This window comes from Dendropsophus ebraccatus, chromosome 2 (assembly GCF_027789765.1).
Source record: "Dendropsophus ebraccatus isolate aDenEbr1 chromosome 2, aDenEbr1.pat, whole genome shotgun sequence".
NCBI classification, from domain to species: Eukaryota; Metazoa; Chordata; class Amphibia; order Anura; family Hylidae; genus Dendropsophus; species Dendropsophus ebraccatus.
Genome location: NC_091455.1, coordinates 208,977,706 through 208,992,201, shown reverse-complemented (window position 1 = coordinate 208,992,201; position 14,496 = coordinate 208,977,706). Strand labels below are relative to the sequence as shown.

The window sequence follows — 14,496 nt, the reverse complement described above, 5'->3', positions numbered from 1 at the left end:
ATTAGAATGGAGTGGCAGCCCACGCATGCACACCGCCCATCTATTCATTCTCTATGCGAGCCACAGAAGCAGCCGAGTGCAGGGCTATCTATTTTTACAATCCTTTTTCCAATCTACTGAAGAATGAAGTGTTCACTTTCCAGCAGCACCATCACAGGAGACATTAGGTAAGTATTACATAGTACCCACCCACTTACCTAGTCCTCCAACAACAGAGAGAGAGACAGAAACAAAATTTCTAGTTGTGATGATACCACCTTTCTAAAATGTTTTTTTTTTAATGTTTTTTTTTTTTTATTAAAAAATATAGCTGATTATAAGCATTTTTTTAAAAATTTATTTTAATACCCTATTTTGGCCTCTTCTGTGTAGGTGGCAAGCAGATGCTTAACAGTCTGTTACTGGCCGTACTCAACTGTGTACAGACAGTAGGAGGGAATTAGTTGCCCTTAGCTATCCCCGATGCTCTCAGTCTAGTTCTAAATAGCTGTAGCCAATGTTGTATTCAATGATCTCAGTCTCAGGCATTAGATACAGCATGTAGTAAGGCCATTTAGAGCTACAGTGAATCACTGCCAGTGAGGGACAGTGCAGCTCTGCTACTGCCCGTGCACAGCTGGCACTTTAGGATTGAGGTGGGGCGGGGGGGGGGGGGGTGTCTGTTTAACATGTATTTACACACAGATGGGACCAGTATAGGATAATAAAGTAAATTACAAAAATGTTGATAATCGGTTATATTTTCTAATAATACAAAAGACAACTTACATATAGCAATCAGTGATCGGCTAAAATTGTCAAAACCCTCAGCACATTGCACAAGCCTAGCCAGATATTTTCTCTCCGTTGTCACAGAGCTTATAGATAAGGTCCCAAGAAGGGAAACCCCTCTATATGGTACATGGACAAGCATAGGCTTCATGAGACAACACCTTGAACTCAACTTCCTCAAGATCCATGGTTGGAAAAGAAAGATTAGAAGCAACGACAGAGCAAACGTTCAACTGTGTATAACATGGTTAACACTGTGTTTCCCTTTGGGGCGTTCCACCATGTGCCTCATTACCCCGGATTTCACTTACTCCTGTTGTGCTGCGGTCAGCAGGTAGCTCGTACATTAATAATGACGGATTCCGGCAAAAAAAAAGTCTTTAAACCAAAGTCATTTAAGTGACCTTCTTGATTAAATCGGAGAGAAATCCTCCGACGGTAGAATTGTTCCCTGCGAAACAATATTGTCTGCAAAATGCAACACGCTTGGAGATGTTCTTCAGAAATAGGTTGTCAGGGAGATGGAGAGGGTAACAGGACTCACTTCAAAGACGGTGACATCAACAGTAACGTAATTACAGGACAAGAGACTCTCGGAATAATGGGCTGGGATGTCTCGTCTGCTTTTATCTGCATTGTTGAAGGGGGAGCTGTGAGCATTCAACTTGTTGACTTGCAATTGCTTGCAACTTCAGGGGCGTCACTTGACGTTCCTGGGCCCCAATGCAAAATATTCACGAGGGTCACACACCCGCTATGTGCCTTTGATGGTCTTGTTGTATTTTTGTGCCAAGTGCCAAGGTTCAGTGGCACCTTCAACAGCTTCGATCCTGTGCAACTCCAAGAACAAAACTTATGTCAACTTTACTACAGGGATAAATGGACAGGTCAACCCCCCTTATTTGCTATATGGTGTCTCGTCTCGTCCGTAGACAATCAATTGTCTTTTAACCCCAAGAAAAGGTAATTCAATGGTTATCACCAGCTTCAACAGTTCTCCACTTTGGAAAATTTCCCCCAGAATAAGCTGCTGCTTGGATCACTAGCCAACCTGAAACCTGAAAGCACGTGTTTAGTTCACCTGTAGCATCTCTAGAGGAAAAATGAAGTATTACATGGTGTCTATTGACATTAATGTGTTGCTCAAGTAATGACCAGGCGTACTGGGCCCTCCAAAGAGTCCCTTCATGCCAAATGATGGTATTATAAACTAGACAATCTTTCCATCAACATGAAAACATAAAGTAGTATTAGCATCTCAAAATGTCATTGCTTATTCATAGGATAGGTAATAAAATGAGAGGTGGGGTCCAACCACTATGCCTATGTTCAGAAGCACTTGGCAATGCTTGGAAGGCCCATAGAATAGAGTGCTAGCCAGTCCACTCCAGGGGACACTGCACCTCTTTTCAATGAATCAAGATGGGTTCAATGGTCTGACCCCCATTGATCATATCCCGTTGACAGGGAGTGGCCATTTATACCGTACAAATTGTGAAACACTTTAACTGCACATCCCTACTCATCTTCTTAAGGAGTAATCCATGGATTTGTGCAGTGCTGGAAAGCACAGAGGGGCCAAGCCTTGAATCTCCAATTGACTTTAATATAATATTTAGTAAGAAACTACATGGAAAGATGTGACATCTCTGTATAGTTCCCTGGCTTCCATTGAATGACACTGAGGCTGGGTGGTTTTTGCACTCAGAAATTGGCAAAAAAACATTTTTTTAGCCTGGGGCTGACAGTTCGCACTATGGCCAGCAGTGCTTGTTCCCATAGAAATAACACCTGGACAGTACAAAGGGACTTGGGATATGGAATGTTTGCTGCATGGAGTGTCATCCAATTTATTTATTTCTTAAAGGAATGCTCAAGGCAAAACTGGGACAATGTACGAAATTGGGTTCAAAGACAGCTAAAAAGAGAATCCATGTGTCATGCTCCACCTCTCAATCATTCCTCAAATTTGCACAATACTTGATTCCTGGGACCCTGACTTCCATAGACAGAGGTAAACCAATGTGCCACAAGGGATGCAACAATGTAGATGTAAATTGACCCTCATGGTGGGAGACCCTCTATACAATGGCACCAACAGAGCTCAAAAGGGACTAGATAGAGAGCCCAACCCCCCCCCCCCCCCCTAAGATGTTGCCCGTCATCTTCCCTCCTGTGCAAAGGAAGGTAGGCAATAATGACCTGTCCAAGGTGCTGAAAAATGGTGCACAGAATGGTTGCTCTTCTCAATTATCAGGTCATTAAAGAATGGAAGCAAGAATGCAATGACCTTTCATATCTGACCTGCTGGTTGCAAATATACTGTTCAAGAGGGGGGTACAAATAGTTTGCCAAATGGGATGGGATGTTCTCATGTTGTTGCTACCACATGTGGGTTAATACTGACCAACATACCTTGGCCGATGACTACAATTAACTGGCCATGTGTTCAGCCATGATCCCATAAGGCAGCAGTAATATGGGATTGCACCCTTAGCAGCCTATGATGGGATCACTTCTTATGGCCCTGTAACTAACCCTTTTTTAGAACCATTGAGTGCATGAATTTATATAGTGATTTTAATAGCACACTGCACATGTGACTAGCCAGTAACATATAGGGTGCCAATGATTGTCTATAATAGAATATAATTTTGGTTCCATAATTTTAATGTAAAAATATATATATAAAAAAAGTCATTTTAGTGCTCCGGCAATCCTACTGTCATCAGATCATTGACCTGAAGGCTGACAAGCTGCAGTCCAGAGTCATAAGTTAAGAATAAAGTTTTAGCAGTCTCCACAGTCCTCATGTCACTCCATGTAATAAAGACAAGTCAAAGGTTGGTTGCGGAGCACAGGGCGCAATATCTGTAAATTATTGTCCAGAGGCCATTAGGCGTTTTGATTACAGAAGTTCAATTTAATTTATAAATGGACTAGAAAAATCTATAATCACAGATACTGGGCGGATGTCAATGGCGTGGGCACCCTGACAGCTCTGGTGGAGGGGCCACCACACATTGCTAAAATAAAGGAGCCAACGAGATAGTTCCTCCATGCTATCAAAACCCCTGACAGAATACAATACACCAGTCAAGAGTCAAGTAACATATATATAGAGACATAAAGCAGAAACAACTCCAAGCAGAGTAACATAAAATCATGTGTCAAAGCTGGTCTACTCTAGTACTTGGGTCAATACTTGGGACCACACTCTACCTTAAGGTGTCTTGTGACATAAAATAACCCTAGAGCTCCAGGGACATTTATATGGATCCAAGCGCATAACTATTTCAGCACCTTGGACAGCAGAAAGGACAAGCTCTTATAGTTGTCCCATAAAACTAAGGGGCTCCCCAAATGGCCATATCATGGATCCTGCTTCAGCTGATATGTATAGAATCTATGAAGCCTTATAAATTCTCCATGTAATACTATGCAATATGTTTTCTGAGGTCAACACTTGGGGACCACCATCAATATGAAGGTCTATTGTGATATTAAGGGGAATCTATCACTAGGTTTATGCTGCCTTAAAGGGGTTATGCAGTGCTACAAAAACATGGCCACTTTCTTTTAGAGACAACACGACTCTTGTCTCCAGTTCAGGTGTGGTTTGCAATTAAGCTCCATTCCTTTCAATAGAACTAAGAAGCAAAACCCCGCCCAAGCTGGAGACAAGAGTGGGGCTATCTCTAAAAGAAAGTGGCCATGTTTTTGTAGCACTGGAGAACCCCTTTAAATGAGAGCAACATAAACTAATGACATAAATACTGGTGGGCAGAGTGTGCTAGTGTTCATGAATATCCAGGACTACTGAGCACATGCACATAATGGAGAGGACTACTTATTGTCCTTGTTATTCAGGAGGATATCTCAGAATCAGCTACAAGAACAATGTAAGTCATCCATCATTCTGCTCAGCTTTTCTATCTCTAGTTTATGCTACCTTTAGATAGGACAGCATAAACCTAGTGACAGTGTCTCTTTAACCTGTGATGTAGCAGAGCTAGATAAGGTGTTATGAAACTATCAGCCCCTTAGACAGCAGGCAGATGGATTAGGAATACAAATGAGCGAAGTGGCCTTCGTCTTACTTTGTATGAAGCAGAACAATCTATTTTTGAATCCCGCTATCTGCCTGCTCTGTGGAGAAGGTGGATGTAGCCCAAAGACTGCCTGGAAAACATGGATTGTGTCATGGGGCGTTATCCAACTTCTGCAGTCATGAGGAATCAGACGTCGAACGTTCAGGTTTGGTGAAGGTTGCCGGACTCAGACATTTTTAAAGGTTGGCTCAACACTAATTAGGAAGTCAGCACTTTGAAGAAGGAGTCTGGGGGTCTCTAAATGCCCATCTTGTGGACTGTAACTGCATCTATGAACCCCCGTAGATTCTCTATCTCACGATATGTTTCCTGAGGTCAACACTTGGGCAGCACATTCAGTCTGGAGATGTAGTATCATGTAATGGTAACCTGGGGTGTAGCAGAGCTCTGCAGTCCTTTCATATGGATTTGTTTCCATAAACTTTTCAACACCTTGGACAGTAGACAGGACAATTTCCCCCATAATATGAAATGGATATCATATGGGATGGGGAACCTTCACCAATACAACTATAGAAAAAAGCCATAGCTTTGGCTGTCCAGGCATGATGGGAAGGGAAATTTTGTAACATCTGGAGGGGCACAGGTTCCCAATCTGTGGCCTATCAGCTGCACAATAGTAAATCAATCATTCACTACTAGTGAATCCTACATATACAGTATCTATCTGATGGACCCTAGCCACAGGAGGCGGGGAGGCATCTATACCATGTACCCTTCTTATCCATATGTATGAGGGCACATCAGCATTTCACCATCTGCCTACACAGCTCCATAGGGCCTTTGTATGGAGCCATTTGCATAAACCTTTCAGCACCTTGGACAGCAGACCCCATGGCTTCTATCCGCTTCACATAAGGGGGGTCTGTACTTTAAAGACACGGTCATAGAAAAGTGGACAACTCCTTTCAGTTATGAGTGAAAAATGATGATGCACTCAGCTTGCAGATTTTGCAAATGAACAAGAACATTAAGTGAATGAATCGAATGCGCCTTGACCTGCGTTGATACAAAGGCTATTCTTCCCGGGCGGCCGTGCCGAGTGCTGCCCTGACCCCTTTACTTACACGAGGACAAAGTGCACCGGCCTCAGAAACACATGCATGGGGCTCCAGAGGGTCGCCTCGTCCTCCACAGGGACTATGAGACACTGACAAATGGCTTTATAGCCCAGATGCTCTGTGTCTTATTAGAGGACAATGCCTTTCTATATCAATCTCTGTGTATACACATTGTAATAATAAAGATATATAGGAAGAGGGGACTCATTTGTCAGGTTGAGTTGTCAGACCCTTGGACTTGGACCTGGGCACAATGTCAAATATAATAAACCCACAATATAAGAGGTCTCATTAGTGAAACATAGTGATGTAGCAGAGCCTAATGTGTTGTTACATCTTTGAGGATATAGGATTAAAGCAACAATAAATAGAGACAGAAAGAAAGAAGTAAATGTGCCATGTAAGGGATGCTGTAGATGTAAGACGTGGTAGATGTATAGATGCACCATGTAATAGTTGTAGACATTGAAGATAAACCATGTTGTTGATATAGTAGTTGTACCATGTAGTAGATGTACCCTATAGTAGATGTTGCAGATGTACCATGTAATAGATATGGTAGTTGTACCATGTAGTAGAGGTACCCTATAGTAGATATACCTTATAGTAGTTGTACCATATAGTAGATGTTGTAGATGTACAGTACCATGTAGTGGATATAGTAGATTAACCCTAGAGTAGATGTACCTTATAGTAGATGTACCCTAATACAGATGATCCTTATAGTAGATATACCCTGTAGTAAATGTACCTTATAGTAGTACCCTATAGTAGATGTACCTTATAGTAGATGTACCCTATAGTAGATATTCCTTATAGTAGATGTACCCTATAGTAGATATTCCTTATAGTAGATGTACCCTATAGTAGATATTCCTTATAGTAGATGTACCCTATTATAGATGATCCTTATAGCAGATGTACCTTATAGTAGATATTTCTTATAGTAGATGTACCTTATAGTAGATGTACCCTATAGTAGATGTACCCTATAGTAGATGTACCTTATAGTAGATGTACCCTGTAGTAGATATTCCTTATAGTAGATGTACCCTGTAGTAGATATTCCTTATAGTAGATGTACCCTGTAGTAGATATTCCTTATAGTAGATGTACCCTATAGTAGATATTCCTTATAGTAGATGTACCCTATTATAGATGATCCTTATAGCAGATGTACCTTATAGTAGATATTTCTTATAGTAGATGTACCTTATAGTAGATATTCCTTATAGTAGATGTACCTTATAGTAGATGTACCCTATAGTAGATATTCCTTATAGTAGATGTACCCTATTATAGATAATCCTTATAGTAGATATTCCTTATAATAGATGTACCTTGCAACTGATATTATAGATGGTCATGTTGGTCCTCTGTGACTTACAATAACTACAATATTGCTGATCATGTAAGGTTTCTAGCTGTTGTCCCTTTTATCCCATGAGCTTGTCATTGTGGCATCGTAATATATAAAGCAAAGGCTATGCTGACATATGGTTGCCCACTACTATATCACAGCAATTGTACCCTATGGGAAACAAGATTCAGGCAGAAAACCTGACCGGCACGTATGACTTTTTGTTTCTTATAGGGATTTCTATATGAAGAGATAATCTGGTGTTTGGGGATACTGACCGGCAGACGGGGAGCACGACCCAGATATAATAAGGTTTAGCTTTTACGTGCCATTCCTTGTTATACACAATAGCCTCCATTGGAAAAAGGAAAGCCATGAATCCCCCGGAGCAGACAAAGGTCAATCAGGTTTAGGAAGTGTGAATGGTTGACGCCCTATAATCAATGGCGGACGTTAAGATTAGGTTTGGGGCCAAAATTAGAGAAGCGGCTGATGAATGGGACTCGGCCATAGACGGATTTGATGGAAAGGTTTCTATACTGGATTCGACATTATTAGTGTTGTTGGAATCTTTGAGTCCAACCTTATCCTGATACAGATATGACCATCCCAGACTAGCAGGGTAGGTGGCCATTTATTGGGTGGGTTAGAAAGCAAGGCATAGACAGTAGATGTAATGTTGTGTTGGTTTTCTTGGTGATCTGCATAATATGGACACCAGATCAGTGAGAAGGAACCCATCCCAAATGGACAACCAGCTTGATAAGCCCTTTCCTCTTATCCAATATCCAATAACTGGTGTACAAGAACAAGATGACATCACAAATGAGGTCAGGATCCAACAGTGATGTCACTTTACAATCAACAAAGTGTTAGGGGGTGCGATCTTGTGGATAGTGGACATGACACTATAGGCCATGACTAGTCAGGATTTCACATAGAACATAGACTCACCAAATATAGAATGTAACATAACACATATGAGAGACTTAACTAGGGAAGGATTACAAGTAGGCACATAAGGCTGAGGCCTCCACCATCTTAAGGACTCCAACATCTACTTATCTCGAAGACCAGAGAGAACTACTAGTCTATTAGTCAGTAGGCTGGTGCTACCATATTTGCTAATGGTCCCAGTTTGGGCTGTAGGGATTTGTATGAGTATTAGCTCAATGCTGTCTATATAAATGCTGGCACGTATGTGCACTGTAAGAAGAAGCCCATAACCATGTGCAGCCAGGTCTCCTATGTATTAGTGCAGTATGGGGTTAGGTGTGCTTAGGTGTGATGGAAAGAAGTGCAATATTTGCACCCAATATCATGGAACCATGAATCTCTAGCAGTTACCCATCCAATAAAAAAAGATGTGGATGGAGGAGGAAGCAATAAGGTAAAAGGAATCAATGCTGAGCTGTGATGAATTCATTGGCTGGCGAGGGGCCATGTGCATCCCCTTAGCTTCTAGTCCTCAGGCTCTGACCATCTGACCGGCCTCACAAGCTGATTAACATTATAATATAACACATATATAACACCCATATACCCTTTGACCATAGAGAACACTTGTTCAGTGCACAGATCTGTCCCGTTTGGAACAGTGGCGTAATTCCCAGATCCATTTCATAATCACATTCACATCAACCGGGTCTACACCAAGCACAAACCCTGGAGGCAAAGGCTCCGCTAAGACAAATCAAAGAATGAGTACCTTCCATTATGGTGATAAGCTGTGCTATCAGCGAGATGGAAAGCTAACCCAATTTACAGGGGCTTAGCAGTCTGTGCCGCATATACTCTGTGCTCCGAGCTGATCAGGGCGGCTTTGTGCAGGGGAACAGTAAGAGCATGGCCATGGGGTTAAACATAGCACTGACTTTAAACATTCTTTAATATCCCAAACACGGATGTAGCAGAGTCGAGTCTGTATTGTTCATGCCTATGCTCTGCTACATCTGACACCGTACGAATACATTCAGGGTCAAACTTGTTTCATGTTTGAATTATATTTGGCAACAATGTATCCCATCTCTGCACCATAAACCGTTCCATCAAATCAAATTCCATTTCTCCACCTTCCGTCTGTAACCGCTGCCGCCCTTCAGTTACTAAAAGAAATCCTAATTTTAATTGAGAATCATGTTTGGCAACAACGTTTCACATTTCTCAACATACTAATTGCAACAGTTGCAGCGGACACCCCTTCACTGCCAACGCTCTCTTTCAGTGACAGCAGGAGAATATTTAACACGGCCCCTTATGTCCATTAACCCATATCCGGACCAGTCTGCCACCGTTATAATCGCCATTATTTGTATTCCAGCCACTTTGTCGGAGCCTTTTATGCAAATTTCTCCCATTGTGTGCAAACAGCGCTAATTAAGCGTCTATTGAAACCAATGAAAACACGTCCCCCTCGTCCCCTCCTCAACCCACATGACACAAAGGATGGCCCAGTACCACACTTGCCCTGGCATCAGGAGGGCAGGGAGCTGTTGTGCCCTTGGGTTGGATTCACACCCTCCTCCTCCCCCCCCCCCCTTTTAATCTTTTCATTGAACATCTGGATAAATGTAGAGTATCTGTGTCATTGTAAGTGGATCTGCCCACGCGGCACCATGCCAAAGGAAGTTGGCTTGTATTCTAACCTACAGTATGTTATCCCTACCTGATATATCACACACTATAATACAGTCCATTAACCAGTATTATGATTGCAATGACTAGGCATGGTTTTTGTGATTTGGAGTCTGACCCATGGCAGTGCCACCCACTATGATCCATCGCACGCTCCATGAACCTCTCTTATACAAAGCCAATCAAGCCTACAATAATGGTCATTGGATTACAAGCACACGACCACTGTAAAACATCTCTGTGCACAATGCCAGGCCTGGGGACCGGGCGTCTGCCTACTCTTGTGTCTGTCACACTGTGGAATGATCTCCAGGATGGATGGATGTCACCGAGAAATGCAAACTTGTCACTGCGGTCACAGAGGAAATCAGGACAGACGGAAAGTTTCATTCTGCGGCTATAGTGACCATCGGGGTCCAGGACTGAAGTCGACACAAAGTGCATCATAGTATAATATAGAGCAATAACCAGCAGTCCTATCATAGTCACCCCGAAACACCTAGTACCCCTATAGACAATGCACGTGGACCATACAAACAGTAGCGTATAGAAGGGTGGAGTAGACTGACCGGATGGATGATGGATGATAGATAGATAGATAGATAGATAGATAGATAGATAGATAGATAGATGGCACAGGTATATAGATAGAATACATAAACGGTAGATCTCAGAAAGACAACACAGGTACAGAGTTGAATAGACAGACAGAAGGTAGGTGATATAACAGATAGATAGATAGATAGATAGATAGATAGATAGATAGATAGATAGATAGAATAAGAGATACATGGCACAGGTTTATAGATAGAATACAGATAAATGGATATATATGACATGGACGTATGACATGTCGCAGGCAGACACAACACAGGTACATAGTTGATTGAATTGATGGATAGAAGGGAAGTGATATAAGATAGATAGATAGGAGATAGATAGATAGATAGATAGATAGATAGATAGATAGATAGATAGGAGATAGATAGGTGTAAGATTCAACCAATTCCATTGATAAAAAAACTTCCCCTTCCTTCCCCGCCAGGTCATCCTATATGACCCACCATCCGCCGCGTAACCCCCAGCCAGACCTCCACATGTAGAGAAGACACAATAAGACCCGGCTCGGGGATGGACTCACCTGTCTTCCATACATATATACTTTTGCTGTCGTGCTCGCTCTGGGAATCCGCTCGCCATAAAGCCACCAGCAGGATAAGCACAATCACTCCACAGCGGGAATTAGGGAAGGGTGAGGAGCATCTCCCCGGCAGACCCATTGCCTTTCGGAAAAGGCGGATGTGCGGCTGGAACACAATGGGGAGAGCTCCACTTGAGATGTGTTTCGCCCTCAGTTGTCCTTTATTGTGTCAGCCCGGGGAGCAGCGAGCCCTCTCCAGCTATTGTGCAGGAAAAAACCATTTAACACCAAGGAACAATAGAGCAGCATAGAGCTAGTGCTGATGCTGAGGCTTCTGTGGGGATTGTCAGGCTCTGCTACATCCTCCTTCCATTCACTGGCTAGTGGCAGTTTTCCATCAGCTAAAAGGGAGACAGCTGTCCGCAGGGGGCTCCAGCTGACTGAACAGGTTATCTTGGTCTGGGAGGTTGCAGGAATAAATTATACCAGCTGGAGAAAAGGAAAGAGAAAAAAGAGAGGAAATTCTGAGAGAGGGTGGAAGAAACAACACAAGCAAGCGAGCAACCTGACTTCCATCTGACTGCGGGAGCCCAGATGCCTCTCCAGTAAAACAATGCTGGAAATGGAATCACTGGAAGCTGCATGAGCAGAGCAGCACTGGGGGCCACGGATTAAGTCATGTCATGTCATTATACAGATGGGCAAGGAATGTGCAGTCACCGGGTGACAGGAAGTTATCGCCAAGAGGATGTATCAATAATAATAATAATAATTATTATTATTATTATTAATAATACAAACAAACAATAGAATGCATAAATACAAACAGATTAATAAAAAATAACATAAACAATCCTCATTGTAATAATGGTAACATAATACCACATGAGAATAATAATAACAACAACTATAAAAATAATAATAGTAATAATAATAGAAGAACAACAACAATAAAATACATGAATACAAATACACTAAATACAAAATAACATAAACAATCAGCATTGTAATAATAGTAACATAATAGCACAAGAAAATAATAACAACAATAATAATAATAATAATAATAACTGACTGGACCTGGATACAGTAAGTATAGCTGTTATATAGCTGCCTTCAGGAGACTGGACCTGGATACAGTAAGTATAGCTGTTATATAGCTGCCTTCAGGAGACTGGACCTGGATACAGTAAGTATAGCTGTTATATAGCTGCCTTCAGGAGAATGGACCTGGATACAGTAAGTATAGCTGTTATATAGCTGCCTTCAGGAGACTGGACCTGGATATAGTAAGTATAGCTGTTATATAGCTGCCTTCAGGAGACTGGAGCTGGATACAGTAAGTATAGCAGTTATATAGCTGCCTTCAGGAGACTGGACCTGAATACAGTAAGTATAGCTGTTATATAGCAGCCTTCAGGAGACTGGACCTGGATACAGTAAGTATAGCTGTTATATAGCAGCCTTCAGGAGACTGGACCTGGATACAGTAAGTATAGCTGTTATATAGCTGCCTTCAGGAGAATGGACCTGGATACAGTAAGTATAGCTGTTATATAGCAGCCTTCAGGAGACTGGACCTGGATACAGTAAGTATAGCTGTTATATAGCTGCCTTCAGGAGACTGGACCTGGATATAGTAAGTATAGCTGTTATATAGCTGCCTTCAGGAGACTGGACCTGGATACAGTGAGTATCACTCTTATATAGCCGCCTTCAGGAGACTGGACCTGGATACAGTAAGTATAGCTGTTATATAGCTGCTTCAGAAGACTGGACCTGGATACAGTAAGTATAGCTGTTATATATCAGCCTTCAGGAGACTGGACCTGGATACAGTAAGTATAGCTGTTATATAGCTGCCTTCAGGAGACTGGACCTGGATACAGTAAGTATAGCTGTTATATAGCTGCCTTCAGGAGACTGGACCCATATACAGTAAGTATAGCTGTTATACAGCAGCCTTCTGGAGACTGGACCTGGATGCAGTAAGTATAGCTGTTATATAGCTGCCTTTAGGAGACTGGACCTGGATATAGTAAGTATAGCTGTTATATAGCTGCCTTCAGGAGACTGGACCTGGATACAGTGGGTATAGCTGTTATATAGCTGCCTTCAGGAGACTGGACCTGTATACAGTAATTATAGCTGTTATATAGCAGCCTTCAGGAGACTGGACCTGTATACAGTAAGTATAGCTGTTATATAGCTGCCTTCAGGAGACTGGACCTGGATATAGTAAGTATAGCTGTTATATAGCTGCCTTCAGGAGACTGGACCTGGATATAGTAAGTAGAGCTGTTATATAGCTGCTTCAGGATACTTGACCTGGATTTCTGTTAAGTTCAGCTTTGTTTTACAACATGAAAACAAAAAAAATTATAAATGTATATTGCAAACTTGCTTTATTTCCCATCTACTGTTGATTTAGATTTTGAAAGTTATAATGACAGTGACACTTTAATAGTGTGTTTACACAGAGAGATTTATCTGACAGATTTTTGAAGCCAATGCCAGGAACAGACTATGAACAGGGAACAGGTCATAAAGGAAAGATTGAGATATCTCCTCTTTCCAAATCCATTCCTGGCTTTGGCTTCTTAAATCTGTCAGATAAATCTCTCTGTGTAAACGCACCTTAAGTCTTTGGGTTCTGGCTCACTGACAACCTTCTCAGCCAATCAGTGCTCTGTCCTGCGGCCGCCAGTGATTGGCTAAGCGGGCTGTCAGTGAGTGCGCTGGGGGAGCATGGGCTGTTTATTTTTTTAATGCCACGGCAGCTAAGTAGTTAAACACGGCTGTCACTACATTTTCTCCACACTGCGAGAATATAAGGCCCTAGGCTAAAATGATACCAAGTATCGCAGCAGATTTTATGCTGCGAGTTTCACTGTGAAATCCGCTACAATACTCAGTAGTTGTGAATCTACCCTTAAGGTAGACAAATCAGTTTGGATCAAATCAAGTTTATTCCAAATTCCAAAAAAAAAAAAAGTTGTGACTAATTTTGAGAAGCAGGAACTGTTGTAAAAGATAGGTGTCCCTGCCCCTGTAAAATACAGATTTACTAAAAGTGAACAGACTTCAAACCGGGTTTCTCAAGGTATATCATGCTGGATGAGATGTCTGGCATATCTGAGGACTGTCTGGTGTAGAGCGGTCTTCAAACTAGAATCGTGAGGCAACGTTTTGGTGCATTTTTGGCTCATGTAGGTTAAGTGTGTTTTAAAAGAAGCCACACCCTCTTTTCATTGGTCACTCCTCTTACATAAAACAAAATTCCTAAAATTTATAATAATGGTGGCATGAGTCATGTAAAACATGTAAGAATTCTGGCACAGTTGCAATAGTAAATCTTAGTCATTGATTCCTGCTGCTTAGTTTACATTTATTGGGTCAGGTGCAGAGTGCTGAGGA

The 14,496-nt window shown here is 41.9% G+C and overlaps 1 protein-coding gene across 4 annotated transcripts in view; it reads right to left on the bottom strand.

Annotated features, from left to right (window-relative positions):
- Nucleotides 1–14,496, bottom strand: part of THSD7A (thrombospondin type 1 domain containing 7A) — a 270,999-nt gene that overhangs the window by 173,179 nt on the left and 83,324 nt on the right. For all 4 annotated transcript variants that reach the window (XM_069959351.1, XM_069959350.1, XM_069959349.1 and 1 more), the window contains one exon: nucleotides 11,080–11,568. In XM_069959351.1, coding sequence (XP_069815452.1) covers nucleotides 11,080–11,218 — 139 coding nt within the window. In that variant the 5' untranslated portion in view covers nucleotides 11,219–11,568. The remainder of the gene's footprint in view (nucleotides 1–11,079; nucleotides 11,569–14,496) is intronic.